The 22,127-nt window shown below is 37.3% G+C and overlaps 1 protein-coding gene across 4 annotated transcripts in view; it reads right to left on the reverse strand.

Annotated features, from left to right (window-relative positions):
- Cntln (centlein) overlaps positions 1–22,127 on the reverse strand; it is a 250,041-nt gene that overhangs the window by 35,444 nt on the left and 192,470 nt on the right. For all 4 annotated transcript variants that reach the window (XM_038333679.1, XM_038333678.1, XM_038333677.1 and 1 more), the window contains 3 exons: positions 6,776–6,967; positions 1,969–2,066; positions 149–275 (listed from right to left, as the gene is read on the reverse strand). In XM_038333679.1, the coding sequence (XP_038189607.1) occupies positions 149–275; positions 1,969–2,066; positions 6,776–6,967 (417 nt within the window). The remainder of the gene's footprint in view (positions 1–148; positions 276–1,968; positions 2,067–6,775; positions 6,968–22,127) is intronic.

A 22,127-nucleotide genomic window follows, 5' to 3' on the forward strand; every position in this document is an offset into this window, starting at 1 on the left:
AATTTTGGAGTCCTGAATTCTCAAACAAATAAAAATAGCATAACTTTATAATTGTCAATATAGATCTTGCACAGTTTTCTAGTACTGAATATTTATGTTAAAATAAAAGCAATAAAAATAATTTATCAGCAAACAAAAAAATTGGTACCTTTTTTTCAAGACTTTCTAACATTTCATTAAAATTCTCATTACTTTCTGAATTTACTTTCTGTCGAAATTTCAAGTCCTCGATCAGGTGTCTTTTCATAGTTATATCTCTCTCCATTCGAGATGTCCTAAAGAAGAAAAGACTTTAACGGGAACAGAAATATCCTGACACACTGTATCCATGGTCATGTCTACTGTTAGTTTTGAAAATCTGATTTTAATGCCACTATGTTATTAAAATAGAGTTGAATTGAAATAAGTACCTAAGTATCATGTTTTATCAAAACTCATAATCTGTTTGTGAACTTGTTGCTATTACATATTTGCATTATAGTAAAAGGATGATTAACTGAGATCATTATAATTTATATAATTTATAAAAACTTAGATTATATTCAAATTACATTTTTGAATTGCTTAGAAATAAAATGACAGAGATACCCAAAATTCTAGCGATGTTAAGGAACAATACTGTAATTTGGGTAAAATTGTAAAAATCTTATAAGATGCAAAGAAACTAAAATTAGACACTAACTCAGTTAATTGCGATTGAACTCACCTGTCAGTTTAGTTTAAGATGGCGATTATTATAAAATGGTAACTTCAGTGAAATCTACTCCTCATCTTGTAATATGCTGAGGATCTGAGTGACAACAGCTAACAAGAATTAGATCCTTTATATACATAGCTGTTATTATAAATTTCTGTATATTGAGAAGACCTTCATAATTTAATACTATTGGATACAAGTGTAGCGCCCGTGGATAAAGGACCCAGGACTCAGTGTTTCCCCCTAGACTCCTCAACAGTAACCACTAAGCAACACTACCTTTGATCTCTAATCTTAAAGGCATTTTCAGGTTAAAATAAGAATGTATTTTATTTGGAGGACTTGGGGAGAGAGGGCTTTAGACTGTAGCCCAGGCTGGTCTCAACTTTTTGGCAACCTTCTTGCTTCAGTCTTCCTCACACTGGAATTATAGGTACAAGCCACTACACTCAGCTATCAATCCTCGGTCTAAGTTTTATTTATTAATATCATGCTAAGTATAGCCTCACTCATAATTCTGCCTACAAGTAGGCAAATGAGAAATTTATTATCAATGATGTGTTCTATCTAAACATATCACCATATGAAAGCTTTACTAACGTTATAAATGCAGAAAAAGAGGAATGCTTTTGCTCAGTATGAGCAACTCCTTTAAAAATGATATATACAAAAGAACCCTCGCTATTTTATAAATAAACAAAACGTTCACATTTGACCTTGGCTTTATAAACCTAGGAATTAACTCTAGACAAGCACCGATCTATATAATCTCTTAGTTTAAGAACTCACAATTGTAGATTTGTTTAAAGTCATTAATTTATATTTATTTAAATTATGCTAACTAAGTGAAATCTAGTTTTAGTTTTAATATTTTACTCTAATTAAAAATAGCTACCAGATGGTCATCAATCATGCTATATGATGTAGTCTTAAAATTCCATATTATGTAGGCTTAGACATGATCTTAAGGGCTGGAGAGATGGATCAGTGGTTAAAAGCCCTGGTTGCTTGCTCTTCCAAAGGACCTGGATTCACATGACAGTTCAGAACTGTCTGTAGCTCCAGTTCTAGGGGATCTGATATCTTCAGACAGACGTACACATAAAATAAAAATAAATAAATCATTACAAGTGTTTTTTTTTTTTTTAATAATCTTAAAAAGTAAAATTCTGTTGTGAAACACTGGCATTGTATTTTGGAGTGGACTAGTAAGGAGACAGGAGAGCCACTAGGTGGCACCAAATACAATAGATAGAAATAGGAAAGCCTACTTTTCATGCATCTCCTTTATGTGATCTTCTTTCGCTAGGAGTTCCAGTTTCAGAGACTTCACATTGGATGACTGTTTAGTGAGTTCATTAGTTGCATTCTGGAAAAAATAAACAAACTTCATTTACCTTTCCATCTTGATCTAAAACAAGAGGCATTGCTTTGAGAAAGAGTGACCCATTTGCTTAATTATGCTGACAATGACTAAAATGTACTGTCAGTGTTTTCCTTGTTTTTATATTTCGCATAAAGATAACATATTTATAGTAAAATGATTATAAGGCCTGCCAGACCATACAGGAACATGAGCAATAGTACAGGACAAACATTTTAGTGGGAAATAGGGACTGCTGGGAGTGAAATGTAATTATGTAACCAAGAGTCTTCATGGCTCAGTAAGATCGCTTAAAATGAATGATAGATTTACTCACAAGCTGTAATGAATTAAATTTTACCACAGAAAACTTGCTGCTCCCCTACAAAGTATGGCAGCTGTTTGCCAGTTCTTCGGATCTGGTCTCATCTTTGATTTGCTTTCACCAAGAGAACGAGGCTGAAGCGAAGTTTCAGCCCTCAAAGCCCGGGGGCTTCTGCCTTTGCCCTCCTGAATCTCCTCACGGGAAGCCAGTTTCAAGGGCACAGAAAGCGCACTGAGGTGCTGCAGCTGACAGCCAGCTGAGTGCCCGACAGACTCAGGCATGAGGGCTGTGCTGCATCTTCCAGCCTGGCACACAAATACTAAACGCAAACATACAATGAGTCCAGGAGTGAACAGAAAAGAAATAATGCACAATAAATTGTAGTTGGCTATAATGTGAGGACAATCTGTTCAAGAATACTGGATGACCAAATCTTATTAAAACTACATTCCACTTTGCTTGAACTTGCTAAAAGTAGTATATTATTACTTAAGGATTTATTCAGTTACTGGATTTTCAAAGTGAATTGGGTATTTGAGGCGTTTCTTGTTATTCACACCTAGGAATCCGGAAGCCACAGTATCAAGACAGCTAACTTGCATCTCGACTTGCACTGCAGTTAAAGATCTAATCTGAAACACCACTTAGTCTTGTTGGTATTTTAGTTTTCCCATTCATAAGATGTTGTTAATACATACTCAAATTAACACATCTGTTCAGTTCAGAAAGTGTTAAACAAACACAAAAAGAATAAGCTGCAATGGTTCTAAAGATAGTTAAACAGAAATTACACTAATATTCCTTGTGTGTGTGTACACTGGTGCACACGGTGCCTTTGTGGGAACAGGACAGCCTGCGCAGGTGGTTCTCTCCTTCTGCTTAGTTCTTGGGGTCAAACTCAGGACATCGGGCTTCTGCACAAGCATCTTCACTCCGAGCCATCTCATCAGTTTCTCACTAATAGTTCAAAATTATGATAAATTATTTTTATTATAACTATTCCTCAATTTAAATGCTTGGTGATAAGTTGTTTTTAATTTGAAAAGATGATATTATTAAGGTAAATACGAGTTAATTTCAGCAGACCAACTTTAAATGCAGCATGTGTAAATTTAAATTTTCAAATAATTTTAATTTTATATGAATTTTTAAAACTCAATTAAACAGGGCATGGCTTTTAATTTTTACTTTATTGCATATTTATAGTGATATGTAATATTTTTAGCATTGCCAGAATAAGTTGCTTCAAAGTAGTGAATTTGACAAAAGATTAAAACTGTACTTATATTAAATTCTTTCTGAAAAACAAAAAAAAAATCTTCCTGGAATGATCCCTCATTTAGTTAATAATATCCATGTGAATTATACATAGTATATTACTAATAACCACACTATACAGTGTCACACTGCCTTTAGAGACTATTGTAATAAGTTTACTTTTATTCTCAATGGTCCCCCAAACCTTTTATGTTCAATTTCATATCCATATTAACATTTTTAAACTTTCTTTTGTTTTTGTTTTTTGAGACAGAATTTCTCTGTGTAGCTCTGGCTGTCCTGGAACACGCTCTGTAGAACAGGCTGGCTTCAAACTCGTAGATCCACCTCTGACTCCTAAGTGCTGGGATCTCTCTCTCTCCTCCCTCCCTCCCTCCCTCTCTCCTTTCTCTGTCTCTGTCTCTGTCTCTCTCTCCCCCTCTCTCTCTCTGTCTCTGTCTGTCTCTCTCTCCCTCTCTCTCTCTGTCTCTCTCTCTCTCTCTCTCTCTCTCTCTCTCTCTCTCCTCTAAATATTCCTTCCTAAAACATCCATCCTGTTCTTTCTTTCATATGCATATTGAGAACTTGTTCCTAAAGCAAGGACAGAAGAGGGAAAAGTCAACATTTTCATCTTGCCCTTCCAGCCTGCAGACCTTTAAGAAAACCAACGTTTTTGTTTGTTGGTTGGTTTTGAGACAGGGTCTTACTGTAGCTCTGGCTGTACTGAGACTTAGCATGTAGACCAGGCTGGCTTCAAACTCACAGAGATCCACCTGCCTCTGCCTCCAGAGTGCTGGTATTAAAGTCATTAATGTTAAAAACATTAAACCTGTGCCACAGGTTTAATGTTTAAGCCAGCTAGTCAGTGGTATTTTCTTATAGCAGTCTCAGTAAACTAATTTGAAAGAATACTGAAACAAATTTTTTAGTAGTAGAAAGTATTATGTACTTAAATTTTCTTCCAAAAAATATCTATACTAAAATATAAAACAGTGAGCTCAAACGTCCAGATTCCAGCATACACACAGCTGCTCATGCCTTCTATGCTTTCCCTTTCTGTCTCACTTCCCTTCTGAAAGTAGGCAGATATTTATTTATACACAGGTAAAAGTAATGCAAATATCTTATCTCACAGATACTTATATGAGCAAATTATGTTAGACCACATTTCAAATTTTAATTGTTGGAACATTTGTAGCAAGCAAAACCAAATATGTCAAATATAGCTCAACTTAAAGTATTACACCTAAACATATTTAGAAGTCAGATGACACTGGCTCTACCAGTACATTTCATCTTGGTGAAAGTTAAGCTAGGATCAAGACTACTTAGCCCATATAAAAGAGCTGTAACTAAACATCTCTACAAGGATATGATTAAAGACAAGTGTATTGGCCCCATCTTCAGGTACGTGAAGCCTAAACACTGAAACAATTTATAAACTGTATTTATATTCCTGGGGAAAACACATTTTAAGAAAATGCACATGCTCTGAAATGTGTACAGTTTTCCTTTACATTTCTAGCATGTTCTCCATGTAAAAACTGTCTCAAGGTACTGCCTAAGAAGCAGCTAAATTAATGGAAGTTTCATGGCTGATTATTACTAATGGATAGTGTAAGCAATGGTTGACTTACATTTTTACCCTAATTTATTCTACTTAAACCCAGCTTAAAGCATCATACTCCTAGCTGGGCGGTGTTGGTGCACACTTTTAATCTCAGCACTTGAGAGGCAGAGGTAGGTGAAGCTCCACATTCAAGGCCAGCCAGGTCTACAGAGTGAGTTCCAGGACAGCCCGGGTTACACAGAAAAACCATGTCTTGAAAAAAAGAACAGAAAAAGTCATATTCTGAGAATAGCTATGCATCTGTTTAACAGTGTGCTACCCTACTGCTTTTGCTGCAGTCAGTTATCCTAATTACAAAGCACTCAATGCATCTACAGCTAGAGTTTCCCTGCCAGTGACGCTTAGCACAGCAATGGTGCTCGATCCACTGCTGTCAGCTTCCAGCCAGCAATTCTCTCTGAAGAAAATAATTAGGTATGCAAAAATAATTAGTTTCTTTTAAGAAGCAGAAAAACAAACTTTCTGTTTTAAACATAGATTTTATTTCTTACAATTCTATTTAAACTAAGTTGAGCCTCACTTTTAAGTTACTGCCAAGTTATCGGAAGTTAGATGTAATTCATTATGAACAAAAAGAACTCTGCTTAGGAGTCCCACCTCCAAGTTTATCTTGCTGTGGACAATTAGAACAATTCCTCTTTGTGGGTTTTGTTTGTTTGTTTATTTGTTTCCTTCCCATTTCCACACTTCTCTTCTTTGCATTCTGATCTCCAACCAACAACTAAATAATTAAATTAGTAGCAAACATAGAGGAAAAAAATTCTTATTTTGTTGTTACAATATGTTTGAAAGGATCCTTTCATCTGGACCAAGATGTGGTGAGCTGAAGCACGATTAAAAACTCAGGGTCAGAAATTGGGGTTCAACCTGAAGATCTGAAAAACAAAACAGCCAGCCACTGGCTCTTACCTCGACCTCATACCAAAATGGCGATCCTGAATTCAGAAATCTCAGAATGAGACTGTGTCTGAGAGCTGTCCTCCCTGTTTTATAGTCCTCTCTAGGGCTGGGACCAAAGGCATGCACCACTAGGATTAAAGGTATTCACTAGATTTCTATGGCAACTAGGGTGGCTACCAGGATTAAAGGTGTGTGTCATTGTGGCTACTGGGATTAAGGTGCATGTTACCACAATATGGTCTGTAAGGCTGACCAGTGGGGCACTCCCAGATCTTCAGGTAGGCTTTATTTATTAACATAAATTTGAAATGGCACTACAGTGTGCAGCCAGGAGTTGAAGATTAGAATAGATCATGGCTGCTTTCCATGAGCTCCTAAGGTATGCCATGGTGCTTATTAGTCTATGAAAAGGAGAAAATCAAGTAGCAACAGAAAGAGAATAGACTTACAAGCCTTGAATGACTAAGTCAGATATAATATTCATGTTTTTGAAATATTTTATCATGGTGACCTTCACTGAACTAAATTAGAATCAATTAAATAAACCTTTAAGGATTCAGTGATTCACGAGATGTTTTTGTACCTAACATACTGTATAATCACCTTTAGTTTACACTGCAACTGCTTCATTTCCAAATCCATGCTCCTTGAAGGACCCAGTGTGGTAACATGAATCTGTGGGGCTATTACTCTAGAAACTTCTTCAGCCAAGCTTGTGATGTCAGATGAAGACTCCAATTTCTTTAGCAAATCTTCTTTTTCTTTTCGAAGTCCAGCCAAATCAAGAGTAAGCTTCTTTAAAAGAGGAAGATATGAAGGTGATTAGAGCTAATCTATGATTGTGAGTATAAATTGTACAAGTTGGTCTTTCTCATGGTGCCCATTGCTTTGCTCTCACACACATGGGTGAGCCAGACATGCTCAAACACAGACTTGCCAGCTCTGACTTCTGGGCGGCTGTACTTGTTACGAGTCAAGCTGGAGCAGGACAGGAGAACAGATGTTAGTGTGTATTCCACTGGGTAGATCTTACTGCCCTCTGTAGCAGCCAAAACACTTCTCATTTAGCAACAGACATGCAAAGTCCAATTAGCAGATGAGGCTTGTTAGGGCTGCAGTTCAAATAAATAGCATGCAAACAAATTCATTCAGTTTTATCTACTTGGTTGATTATTGATCATCCTAACTGTAATGTTGAGATAAAATCACGCTGAAGTTCCTACATCTGACATTTAAAAGCATATTGTTGTTAAATCGGGCATTGCGACTGTTTCTAAGAAGGCGTGGAGAGATACCACCTTAACATCTGTCCTTCTCCTTTGTCAGTCTAGTCCGCAGAACATCCTCCAGCTGCACGAGCAGAGCAGCTCAGAGCACTCTGTGAGTAGCTGCGCCATGTTTCTTTCTCCCCCACACCTTATAAAATAGCAGTCTTACACAAGGAACAATTACACGAAATGATTCTGAGCTCCCTCTGAGGAAAAGATCCTTCCTTGTTATGAATTCCAATTACGAGTAGCAAATGATATTGCCAAGGAGCTAAATTGTGTGGTAATATAAACATGTGATATGCTATATTGAAAACTATATGTAAGCACAACTTACAGAAACTCTCCCAATACATTCATGTTTAAGTATGTCTTCATATATATCAGCACACACCGTAAATATGAACACTTAATACAATGAATTCACACCCAGAGCTTCAAAGATTTGACAAAAGAACTTTGGCAATATGTTTTAATAGCTTAAAAACTATTTATTTGGCCATATTTTAGCATTTAATCTTTTTACATGGTTCTATAGCTATTTCAGGACATTGTTTATTTATGAATTGCCCATAATAATTAAATTTAAACTTGAACTCCATTTAAAAAAAAAAACTGGAACTTTTCTTGGTACAATCCATGCTTGAATCGTAGTTTCTCTCACTAATTCTCTATGTCCATTCAATGTCTATTTATTTATATTATGAAATACTTATTTATTTTAATTCTTCTGTCACTCACTCAATGCAAACTTTTATATTCCACTGAGACTGCAGCTAGCACCCTTCTGTTTCCCCACCCCCAACCTTCCCTACCTTCATGCCGCTTTCCCCCTTCCTAAGCCCACACCACGTTATCACCTCCTTTGAAGTTCCGACTTCATGCTAACAGAATACAGTTCAGCTGTATGTTAAGAATAGAAGATTTAGCTTCAGTTTGTGTTGCAAAGATGTCACCTGAAGTCAGTCTTGCCTACTACACCCCAGGTCTGCCTGCCACTGTTGTGAGAGCTCCTTCAGCCCATAGCTTCCCCATCTGAAGCTCAACCTATAGTGCTTAGCTTAGCTACCTTGTGCCTTTAAGGACAACTTGTGATTTTTTTAGCAAAAAATTTGTTGCTATTTATTTATCTTTTTATTAAGCAAATCAATGTTTCTATTCTCCTAGCTCCAACAGCAAAATGCATTTTCCTCATCTGTGAATCCTAGTACATTAATTATAGATAAGAATGGGTCTTACTGGGAGGTTTTGATAGAGTTATATAATGTATCTTGTCCCCCTCCCATCAAATCCCTTTCTCTTCCCAACTATTGTTCTATCTGCTTTCAGGTCTTTTAATTAATTAATTAATTAATTAATTATTTTTTAATAATAAATTAACTTTTGTGACCTGGGAAGTTTAAGTAACTATAATTACTGCCCAGTGGGCTGCAGTACAAGTAATCCTAACCCTCCATCACAGAAAGGAGAGGGACTCAACAAGCCCTAGCCTTCCCTGAGAAATTAATGACAGTTAACTGTTAATGGAAACAGGGTCTCACAGGGTCATGCCCTCTTCTTGAGCTTATACAGAGTGTTAAGGGAAAGAAGGAAATATTTTCTTCAGTGATGTAGCTACTGATACGTTGTCCATGCTACTACGGGGAGCTCCTCACCCATGTTCCTATACGTAACCATATCAACCCCTGGTTTACATGCTCTTTGTTCTGTCCTAGATGCCCATGCTGGGGTGAACAGATATCTGTCTCCCCAGGAAAATGCCACACAGCACAGACACGGAGTGTGAGTATTAAATGATTTCATTCACAGGTGGCATCTGCAATGAAGCTGAACTCACAGGAGGTAAAAGCAGAATGGTAGTTACCAAGGCTGAGGGAAGCAGGAAAGGAAGAGATGAGCAGAGGATCAACAATGGGCACTGAAGTTTAGCTGGATAGGAGTTAGAAGATTGGGTATGTACAGTAGGTGCTTACAACATGATAATATGATAATTCACTGATTATTTCAAAAGACTAGAACAGGGATTTTGAATATTTATACTATAAAGAAATGAGAAATGATTGAGCTACATATATTTAAGAAAATTTAATCAAGATCCCACATGATACCCTATACTTGCATAATTTTGTATCAAATTTTTATATTTAAATTAAAAATATGAAACACTGAAAAATTCTCCAAAAAGGGGAACGAAAACTTTTTAAGCAATTGTAGGAAATTGTATATATCAACCATTCTTAAGTAATGACTAGGTGGCAGGCACAATTCTCAGGTGAGTCTAATGAAGCATGTCCTAACACTCTGCTCCTCTGCTCCTCGCAGTGTCAGGCCTTGTTTATAAAATGGGCTAACACTGTAATGGTTACGTTGTTACATTAATTATGAAGAAATTCTGTGAATGTAATTAGAGCTCTTCTTCAAATAACCTGCAGTTAGGAATGTCCTGACTGATATTATTCTAATCAGGTGAGGCCCTAGAAAAAGGCTGTGGACTCTCTTTGAGAAGGTGATTCTCCTGTTGGCATGAAATGAATTCCCATGTTGCCAGGGAACTATGCATACAGCTATTAGGAAAGGACCTAAGGGAGGTGAATTAGGTACTGACACGTTGCTGGTATAAAAGACCCTACAAAGCAACTTAGAGAAGACTTTATTTTGAATCACAGCTCAAGGTTACAGTTAACTATGGTTGGCGTGCAGAGCTAGTATGATGTCAATTTAAAACAATTCAGAGTCATTTGGGAAGAGGACACTTCAATTAAGGAAATACCCTACAATCTTTGCCTGTGAGAAAACCAGTATACAGCACTCTCCCAAGGCTTCTGTTTCAACTCCTGCCTTTAGGTTCCTGCTTCAAGTTCCTACCTTGATTTCTCTAGATGATGAGTTACAAGCTATAAGTTTAAAGAACTCACTTCTTCCCCAAGATGATTTTTGCTATGATGTTTTCTAACAGTAATAGAAGCCCTAAGAGATAATTGGTATCAGGTATTAGGAACTGCCACAACGGCCTTGACCACATGTTTTTGGGAGGACAGTGGTAGCATTTAAACACTGGGCTGGAAAAGCCATTGGATGCTCAGAGCTCAATTGGCACTTTATTAAAGCTTGGAAGATAAGAATGTCGAGAGTGATGAAGACGATGGAAGCTTGACTTGCCAAGCTTCAGAGGGAAGTTAGAGACCCAGTTTAAGTGCTACAAATGGAGCTACTGAGGCTCCATGGTGCTGCATTCAATGCCCATCGCCGCTGCAGCTGTGATAAATAAGTTTAAACTAACTCTCTACTGTTCTATTTACCAACAAAGACCCAGAAGTCAGATATGGGGTGAAAACCTGCGAGATCAGAGAGGAAGGGAAGCAACCACTTGACCTTGCTTTTTGGCTTTGATAAAATCCAACACTTCCTCATGACAAAAGTCTTGGAGAGATCAAGGGAAAAGGGGACATAATTAAACATAATAAAAGTACTATATGACATGCCAATTGCCAAAATCAAATTTAATGGAAAGAAACTCGAAGCAATTCCATTAAATCAGAAACAAGACAAGGTGTCCACTCTTTCCATAACCATTCAAGAAAATATTTGAAGTTCTATCTAAGGCAATAAGACAACTAAAGAAGATCAAGGGAGATACAAATTGGAAATGAAAAAGTCAAAGTATCATTATTTGCAGATGATATAATAGTATATATAAGTAACACCAAAAACTACTAGGGATCGCCTACAGTTGATAAACACCTTAAGTAAAGTGACTCGATACAAGATTAATTTTTAAAAACTAAGTAGCCCTCCTATATTCAAATGAGAAATGTACTGAGGAAGCATAGTCACTGATTGATCATATGAGCTATCAAGACGATTATATTAAATTTTTAGTCACTAGCACACATATTTCTACACAAGTAAATACAAAGATAATACAGATTAGATTTATATCTTTCAAATTTAGTAATAAGAGTTGTATGTTTAAAATAAGACTGCTTTGTTCTGATAATTGAGTTCATTCAAGATTCAAAAAAACCCAGAATATCACCAAAAAAGTATTTTAGGCAGAAAATATAATTAATCTATGTAATGAAATATCAAATGAAAATTTTACTCAGTTACAGCTTCACTCACAAAACATCTTTTCTAATAGATGCAGTTATTAAAAGCCTAAAGTATGTTTCAGAAAATGTCAAGCAAATGAAGGTAATGTAGAGGACTTTTCACCGATGCTTTTGCTAGTAGTTAGACTTCAGTAGCCTTTAGAGACCATTAAGTACCCTTGGCTAATTGGCCAATGGTAAATTAACCCTCTTTTTATTCCAGCAGCACTATTTTAACACACTTAAACTCTGTCAGTGCAGTGTCTGAATGACAAAATAATATTGTGCATGAATAATAAGCAGAAAAGTTAAATTACATTTCATGTTTCACATGCCATACCTGTGTCAGAGAACTTTCTTTTGAAGTCACTGACATTCAATTTTCTTAAACAATCTCATGTTGACATCATTCTGAGGCAAATTTTCCTAATTACTGTTAATTGCCTATCAAGGAAAAAACTCTTTTCATGAAGTGCAGTTGTCTAGCACAGACGAAGTTAGCTCTGCTGTGCACATTAAAGACAAAGCAGGGCACTAAGGCTCTACTTTGTTATAAGGTCATATCAAATATGGTGTGCAGTTAACAAAGCGCTTTTTATGCTTCTGGAAATGCAAATCTGTCTTGATGTGTTCAAATTAGATTTTATCATAGAAATATGGGTATCTGCAGATGGATAACAGGTAGGCTACTCTCACTAATATTTACGAAGAGTAAAATTAACTTAATGTCCTTACACTTGGTAATACAGGTACTAGATAATGGCCAAATAAAACAGTTTTTCTGTAATTATGTTTGAATATAATTTCTCGGAATAAAAACACTACTAATTTAAAATCTCAAAGTTTTCAAATTTGTTTATTAACATTTTAAAATTTCAAAACAGCCCCCCAAACACTCAACATTTATTCTTAATTGATTTGATGGTTTTGATATTATAGAAAGTTATAAGTTTCTGGTAATGTTGGGCATTTCCAAATAGTCAGAATAACTAAATTATTACCAAAGTTAAACTGCATCATTTCAACTTCTGGTTCCACAAGTATGTGAAAAATCACAGATATAAAAATGTGATACGTGTAAAATTTGAAAGTTAACATGAAACTGGAAACAATTAAGAAGAGCTTGTTTGTTGCTTTGCTGTCATTTCAAATGCCATGTTCAAGTTAACTGGAAACAGAGATGCTCTATCACAACACAGACTTGGAACCAAACATGTACCATCACTACCAGAGATTTCTCAATATCCATGTGTAAGAATCAGTGTCAACACTTACGACTAACTGTAGGCCAGACCTGCTTCCATTGAACGCCTTCCTCCAGCAGGAATGGAAGAGGAGGGCAATCCCATCTGGGTATGTGATGTCTTTTTGAGCACATTGTTCTCATGTCATTTCTCCTTCCTCTATTGTGGAAACTTAGCTAATTAGACCAAGTACTCAAGGGTACTGTATGCCCATCCATTTTTAATTCTACTTGTTTCGTACTTTTTTGTCAACATTTTTTCAGTTATTGAAATTATTTGGGGGCAAGGACAAAAGTACCAATTCCCCAAACACACACACACACACACACACACACACACACACACACACACACACACATGATCATTGACTAAACTCTGTGTATGATCATTTAACAAAAATGAAAATTGTTCTAGGGTGATGTTAACACTGTTTCAGTATAGGACAACCAAAATTTTTAGGTGAGGTTATATTGACTGAGCTATCAGCCACAGAGGAGATCAAACTCTAGAATGTCTACTCAAATCTATTGATGATTTCCTCATTTTCCTCTAGTTAAATTCCGGTTTTCTTTTTTTAAAAAAAAATGAAAAAAATTAAACATTATTGGTTTTCTGTCCAAGTAGGATTGTATTACAAGAATACTTATTTCTATTATATTTAATTATTCAAAAGGCCTTTGTTGGCTTGCCCAAGGAAATTAATGTCCACACATATTATTGTGACTAAAGGTCAATGCTTCTAGACAATCACAAATTCCTCATAATATTTAATTTCTACTTAAACCTTAAAAGAAATATGGCTATGATGCTTAAAGAGGTTTTTATTGTTTGTTTTTGCTACCAAGGGTTAATCGCAGGGTCTTAGACAGTCTAGGTAAATACTATCACTAAGCTATGTTGCTGGGTCCTTAAAATAATTTTAAAATGTTGTTATTTTATTTGTGTGTGTGTTTGCATGCTTAAATGCTCATATGCATGCGTGCATGTGGGTAGAAGATAATTTCCAGAAACTGATTCTGCCCTCTGCTCAGGCTGTCAGGTGTGCACAGCAGCACTACAAAGCTTTGACTCACTGACCATCTTATCAGACCTATTGTCAACAGTGATAGTTCTGAACTTCATGCTCCATAAGCTAACACTTCTCAGCAAACCTCTGAGAGTATACACAGTGCAATGTTCTTATATGGTAAGTTACCATACTGTTTAACCTCATTGAGAAGCTGACTCAGGAAGCAGGGCTGGTTTCTCCATTTCAGAACAAACATGTTTAAGTCAACTGTCCTACAAAATTTCCTGTCTGAACCTGCTGGTCCCTTGGCTCTATAGGAGGGGGGTAGTGATCAGCTAAGGGTATAGGAACAGCTAGAAGGCAAACTGAAATTACCAACAGAGGTTAACTACTGTTTATCTAATGACATAAAGACTCCTGCAGCAGAAAAGAGGAGCTGACTCTCACCTGTGCAGACTGATGCTCTGCCCAGAATGTTCTACTAGGAACTCAACCATGGCTGTTTCAGGTAGGCTGCTATCATTCTGCTGATTATGATATATGCCTGATTTGATATTTCACCAGGAAATCCAGCATGGCTGCTTCAGGAGGGCCCCAGTCACTCTGCAGATAACTATGAATGCCTTATTTGATGTTGCCTTTCTGCTGTTATTGTTACTTTACTTGGAAGCCTCACACTAGGGGACAGTCCACTCTACCACGGACTCTGAATAAAGAACTCCAGATGTCTTCCTCCACAAGGCATCTGATTCCTACTGGGTGTTGGAAGTGCCGGATTTGATGATGTTTTGTTATCTATTTGCTGCTTCTACTGCTAATAACTTTTAATTTTTTTCTTTAGCTTACTATATACTTAATAAATTCACTCAAAACCTAAATTACATTCATCAGACCCTGAACCATACAGAAATATATGAATATTAAATTTATTTATATTGTACTGAATGAGTTCACAGTAAGTTAAATTAAATATTACCAATTTGGAAGGGTCATAAACCTAAGGATTAAAAATTAGAATTTGTAGTTCCAACTTTATATATTTAAATTATTGAAAATGATACATTTCTTAATGTTTTCTAACTATGAACAGAATCTTGATACTTGTGATTGAATACTTTAATTATAGTCAGTAGTTAACTGCAATATGTCTAAGCCTTACAGACAAGTTTTTTTGATAAAAAAAATCACTGAATTTCAAAAATCCTTCACAAATTTACCAGCAGCAACATTAACAGTCCCACGGTGCTGCCCATGTGTCCATTTGCTCTAGCAGAGTTCTCCAGAGGAGCAGCTGCACACAGCTTTTCCGTACTCCCTGGGAGAGCTCCTTGAGACTTCGAGAAGGTAAAAGTCAGATGTTTAAAAAATAATGGAAGCTTTTTTACAATTACGGACCTTGGTAAAATAAACATGCTAATGCTACTTAAATGCATTTTTTAAATTAAGAAGTAACATTTAAGAAAATTAGCAAAGAATACCTTTCATTGAATAGAGTATAATAAATTTGTTCCAGGTAAGGAAAAGCAAGGCAGAATTTATGAAGTTTTGTTGGAGTTTATATTTTTCAGAGTATTATCTTAAGAACTTTCATGAAAAAACTACTTTAGTTCCTTGGGCAGCTGAGGAGAGGGAGCCTGAAATGGCCCTTTCCTATAGCCATACTGATGAATATCTTGCATATCACCATAGAAGCTTCATCTGGCGATGGATGGAGATAGAGACAGAGACCCACATTGGAGCGCTGGACTGAGCTCCCAAGGCCCAAATGAGGAGCTGAAGGAGGGAGAACATGAGCAGGGAAGTCAGGACCGCGAGGAGTGCACCCACCCATTGAGACGGTGGGGCTGGTCTAATGGGAGCTCACCAAGGCCAGCTTGACTGGGACTGAAAAAGCATGGGATAAAACCGGACTCTCTGGACGTGGCAGACAATGAGGGCTGACTGAGAAGCCAAGGACAATGGCACTGGGTTTTGAGTCTACTGCATGTACTGGCTTTGGAGGGGCCTAGCCTGTTTGGATGCTCACCTTCCTAGACCTGGATGGAGGTGGGAGGACCTTGGACTTCCTTCAGGGTAGGGAACCCTGACTGCTCTTAGCACTGGAGAGGGAAGGGGAGGGGAGTGGGAGGAGGGAAATGGGAGGTGGGGAGGAGGCGGAAATTTTTAATAATAAAAAATTAAATAAAATAAAAAATAAATAAATAAATTTTAAAAAGAACTACTTTTAGCAAAAAAATTGCTTCATTCATCTTTAAATTTGGTTTTCTATTTTGAATTTTCTGTTTAACATTTTTTGTCAACTGTTGAGCCATTCAATGAATAAAAACAAGCAAACTTTGACTCACTCAGACAACACAACATACGCACTATGGCTCACTCAGATCACACCACACACGCACAATGGCTCACTCATGTCACACCACACATGCACTATGGCTCACTCAGGTCACACCACACATGCACTATGGCTCACTCAGGTCACACCACACATGCACTATGGCTCACTCAGGTCACACCACACATGCACTATGGCTCACTCAGATCACACCACACACGCACAATGGCTCACTCATGTCACACCACACATGCACTATGGCTCACTCAGGTCACACCACACACTCACTATGGCTCACTCAGGTCACACCACACATGCACTATGGCTCACTCAGGTCACACCACACATGCACTATGGCTCACTCAGGTCACACCACACACTCACTATGGCTCACTCAGGTCACACCACACACGCACTATGGCTCACTCAGATCACACCACACACGCACTATGATTCACTCAGGTCACACCACACATGCACTATGGTTCACTCAGGTCACACCACACATGCACTATGGCTCACTCAGGTCATACCACATGCACTATGGCTCACTCAGATCATATCACACACGCACAATGGCTCACTCAGGTCACACCACACACGCACTATGGCTCACTCAGGTCACACCACACACGCACTATGGCTCACTCAGATCACACCATACATGCACTATGGCTCACTCAGGTCACACCACACACACACATTATGGCTCACTCAGGTCACACCACACACGCATTATGGCTCACTGAGGTCTTTTGGAGGTTTTTGTTTGTTTTTCTTTTCCTCTTGCTTTTTCCTCTGATTACCTCCTATGCAGCTATTTTCAAGAATGCACACCAGACATGCACTGGGAAGACACAGGTGACATATGGACCAAATCCTTTCCCTGTGGTCCCACATACCAGTTATCAGTTTGTTCCCTCTTCCCCGTTGTTACTTTACTGCTGTATCATTGATTTTCTGTAACGATATGCCATGTCTCTCATTTTCTTTGTGGCTACATAGGGTCTCATATAAAGAAATTCTCAGTTACCTTGTATTTTAATTAGTAACCATTTCAAATGCTTACAGAATTCCCTACTTTCCCCAAATTCTATGCTTTTCCATCTCCCACACAAAGTTCATATAACCATGTCACAAATTTCATATCATATACTGTACATGAATTAACAAATTTTAGTTATTTTTTTAATTTTTAAAATTATTTATTTTGTGTATGTGCATGTGTGTGTCTAGCTTCTTATCTGAGCTCTGGAGAATAAACTTGGGTCTTCATGCCTTCATGATAAGCATTTTACTAACTGAGTTATCTCTGTCTCTAGCCCTAGATGTGTTCTTCTTTCCCCCCCTCTCTCTTTCTCTCCCTCTCTCTCTTGTTCTCTCTCCCACATTTTTTTTACATTTTATCCAAAAATTTGGCATTTACCTCACAATATTTCAGTATTTTACTGTCAAAAAATATAATTCTTAGACAATTAGTTCTCTAGTCACTTTAATTAGAAATCTGGAAAGTATCTTTGAATAATTTGTCTTTAATTTTACATACCAGCCTCAGTTTTCCCTCTCTCCCCTTTCCCCACCTCCTAACTCCCACTCTTAGAGGTGGTAAGGCCTCCCTCAGGGAGTCAACAAAGTCTCCTATACCACATTGAGACAAGACCAACCCCTTCCCCCTGTATAAGGCCAAGCAAGGTATCCCTCCATAGGGAATGGGCTCCAAAAAGTTATTTCATGCACCCAGGATAAGTCCTGGTCCCATTGACAGGACCCACCCTATAACAGATCAAGTCACATAACTGTTACCCACATTCAAGAGGGCTTAGTTTGGTCCTATGCTGTCAGTTCAGAGTCCATAAACTTCAACTAGCTCGGGTCAGCTGTCTCTGTGGGTTTCCCAATCATGATCTTGACCACCCCCTTTGCTCATATGATCCCTCCTCCCTCTCTCTGTCCAATCTGCTTCAAGACCCAGCAATATCACACCTAGGCATATACTTAAAGGATGTACAATCATACTACTAAACATCTGTCAACTATGTTCACAGCCAGAACCCAGAAACAACTTAGATGCCCCTTAACCGAAGAATGGATAAAAAAAAAATATGTGGTACACAGTGGAGTATTACTCAGTAGAAAATAAAATCTGCAGGCAAATGGATAGAACTAGAAAAAAGCATCCTAAATGAGATAACCCAGACCCAGAAAGGTAAACTCACTCATAAGTGGGTATCAGACATAAAGCAAAGGATAATCAGGCTACAATCCACAACTCCAGAGAGGCTAGATAAAAAGAAAGACCCTTAGTGGGACACATGGAGGACCCCAGGAAAGGAAAATAGTTGTGATCTCCTGAGTAAACTGGAAAGGGGAGTAGAAGGAAAGGGGGGGGGGATGGGAACATGAGGGCTCAAGATGGCCAAGTTGGGGGAGGGATGGAGAGGGGCAGCAATGAAAAAGATATCTTGATAGAGGGAGCCATTGTGGGGTTAGAGAGAAACCTAACTTCCCAGGTTACCCTGGGAAGTGCTAGAACTTCCCAGGAATTCACAAAGATGACCCCAGCTAAGACTCCCAGCAATAGTGGAAAGGGTACCTGAACTGTCCTTCTTCTATATTCAGATTAGTGACTACCCTAATTGTCATCACAGAACCTCCATCCAGTCACTGACAGAAGCAGATGCAGAGATCCACGGACAAGCACTGGGCTAGGCTCCTGGAGCTTACATTTTCCTTAACTTCTCAGATATACTTTTTCATCAAACTGAGTTATACCTCTATAAAAAAAACTCTTTGAAAATAAAACTGTACTTTTATTCTGTAATTATTTTATTTTTTTTTGAAATTTACAAAACACTATCTTGTTGCTTACATTCTGTCTCTATTTTTTATGAGATACTTTATTGATTTTTTTTTATTGAGCTCTACATTTTTCTCTGCTCGCCTCCCCCTTTCAACCATCCCCCAAGGTCCCCATGCTCTTAATTTACTCAGGAGATCTTGTCTTTTTCTATTTCCCATGTAGATTAGATCTATGTAAGTCTCTCTTAGTATCCTCATTGTTGTCTAAGTTTTTTGGGGTTGTTTTCTTAGTATTCACTTGCACATAATTAACACCTAAGAACTTTAGACAACACCAAGGAGGGCTAGAGATATAGCTCAGTAAGGTGATTGTCTTAAAAGCAGGAGAACTTTGAATTTGATCCCCAGAACTCATACAAAAAAGAAAGACTTAATGGTTGGGTGCTGGTGAAAATAGATGGATTCTTGAGACTTACCAGCCAGTGGCAAGTCTTAGTCTATCAGCAAGTTTGAGACCAGTGAGAGAGACTATCTTAAAAACCTGGTATAGGAGGTTCTTCTGTCTATGTGTTGCTTTCATTGGTTGAATAAAGAAACTGCCTTGGCCTTTTGATAGGTAGGCAGAGTAGATAGAACTGAATGCTGGGAAGAAGGGCAGAGAGAGAGCCACCATGGAGCTGCCAGTTCAGACAAGCTGAATCTTTCCCAATAAGCCACGACCTCATGGTGACATACAGATTATTAGAAATGAGTTATATCAAGAGGTGAGAATTAGCCAATAAGAAGCTAGAACTAATGGGTCAGGCAGTGTTTAATTAATACAATTTCTGTGTGATTATTTCGGGTATAAACTAGCCAGGTGGCCAGGATAAACAAAGGGCCTGCTCTCCCTGCAACAAAAATCAAGGCAGGCAGTACCCCAAGAAAAAATATTGAAGATGACTTGTGGCTTCCAAATACATGCATACACATGCCACGTAAATACACATAAAAACTGACATACATGTACACACACTTCAAAAAAGGGGAAGAGAATTCTAATAGAAGACAGATAAAATAGGGCATGAAGTTAAATGCCTATTACTCCAGCATCTGGGGGCAGAGGCAGGATCTCTGTGAGTTCTAGCCTGGTCTATATAGCAAGGTTCATGTCCACATTGGTTCAAATTATTTCAAAAGCAGCTCATTCGAAATAATACTTTGAATAAACTGCTTTCTCCTTTTGACATTTTAAAGTTTTCTTTTATTTTAATGGTTTTCTTCAAGCACACAACTTTCAAAATTATTCAATTCAAATGCCACCTCCTTCAAAACCCTTACTAAAGAATGATAGTAAAATGATTGCCCCCTCCATAATCTTTACATATACGTGTACTTTACATATACTTTGTATATGAACATATGCACAACTATAACAATAATATGTATATATACATATCATAATTTCCTTCAATTGTGATACACATTTGTAGATGAAGGCTGCCTGTTCATTTCTTGGCCACCCAGACCCAAAATAATCACACAGAAACTATATTAATTATAACACTGCTTGGCCAGTCACTTAAGCATATTGCTAACTAGCTCTTATATTTTAAACTAACCCATTTACATTATTTTATATTTTACCACTAGGCTTGCGGTTTGCTGGTAAGGTTCCTGGGCACCTGTCTCCTTCAGCGGTTATATGGTATCGCCCTGTCTCCACCTTCTATCCTCCTCTATTTGCTTGGAATTCCCGCATTTCTCTATTCGGCTAAGCCACTGTCCAAAACAGTTTCTTTATTAACCAATGGCAATAAAACATATTCACAGCATACAGACAGGAATCCCACATCACCTCCCGTTTTCTGTCTAATTAAAAAGGAAGGCTTTAACTTTAGCATAGCAAGATTACATAAAACAAAACAGTTCTTAAGCAAGAATTATAGTTACAATACTTAGTCTATTTACATTTGACAAATTAAGGAAAATACTCTATTGTTTATCCTATCTTTGTGAGTCTAAAGTTTTATATCTAATTTATCTTTTACCATAACTCCTTAGTTATGGTATAACTATAACTATCTGCTTTTCAACTCCATCATAGACCATAGAAGGATATTGACAGAGGCTGCATATGTGTTTCCTGGCTACCCAGATCCAAAATCATCACACAGAAACAATATTAATTGCAATACTGTTGGGCCAATAGCTTAAGCATATTTCTTGTTAGTTCTTACATCTCAAAATAACCTATTTCTATTATTTTGTATTTTACCATGAGGCTCATGGTTACTGGTAAGGTTTTGGCAGGTGTCTGTCTCCTTCAACAGCTACATGGCATCTCTCTGACTCCACCTATTTTTCTCTTTTATCTCTGCTTGGAATTCCTGCCTTGCTCTGTCTGCACTGTCATAGACCCAAGTATCTTCTTTATTAACCAAAGATAATAAAATATATTCACAGCACACAGAGAGGGGAATCCCACATCACATATTCAACTCTCATATTAGTATCTTAAATGAGAAATAAGGATCACATTTTATTCTTTATTGATACTTTTATTGTAATCTGAAATGTAGCATACATAAAAGCATTCATATATATATATATAATACATATATTATATATATATATACACACAAAGAAACCCAATATTTAGTCATTGAAAGTCGGAGTGAAATGCCTATGAAACAAAGAGGGCAAACAGGAGGCATGGATGGGAGAGAGAAGGCTGTGTATGGGGTGTGCATTGGGTATGGGGTGGATATACACAAAGTGCACTATACGCCTGCATGCAAAGGATCTTATGTAGCCCCTGTGCAACAGAATAAAGCTGCAAACAAATTCCAAAATAGTAAGTACAGCTAAATATCATAATTCATAGTCAGAAAAATGTTCTAATTTGTCACCTTCCAGGAAGATTGGTAATTTAATGAGACAAATGTATTCGAAAGTATATCACTACCGAGAAGAAATATTCCTGTAAATAAATAACTGCAATGTCTCTCATAGTTTTTATCATAAACAAAAATGAAGTTTTAAGTTGATACTATTCAGGCTGTATGTTCTTCTGTAAAATCAGAAGTGAAAACAGAATATAAAAAGCATGATTTTCTAGCACACAGTGTTCTAAGTAATCATAATGGTCCCTAACAATCAGACCCAGATATTCTGTTAACAAATATCACTCAGTTCATCTAGAAGATCGGACATAGGAACAAGACAGT

The sequence above is a fragment of the Arvicola amphibius genome, chromosome 6, assembly GCF_903992535.2.
Source record: "Arvicola amphibius chromosome 6, mArvAmp1.2, whole genome shotgun sequence".
NCBI classification, from domain to species: domain Eukaryota; kingdom Metazoa; phylum Chordata; class Mammalia; order Rodentia; family Cricetidae; genus Arvicola; species Arvicola amphibius.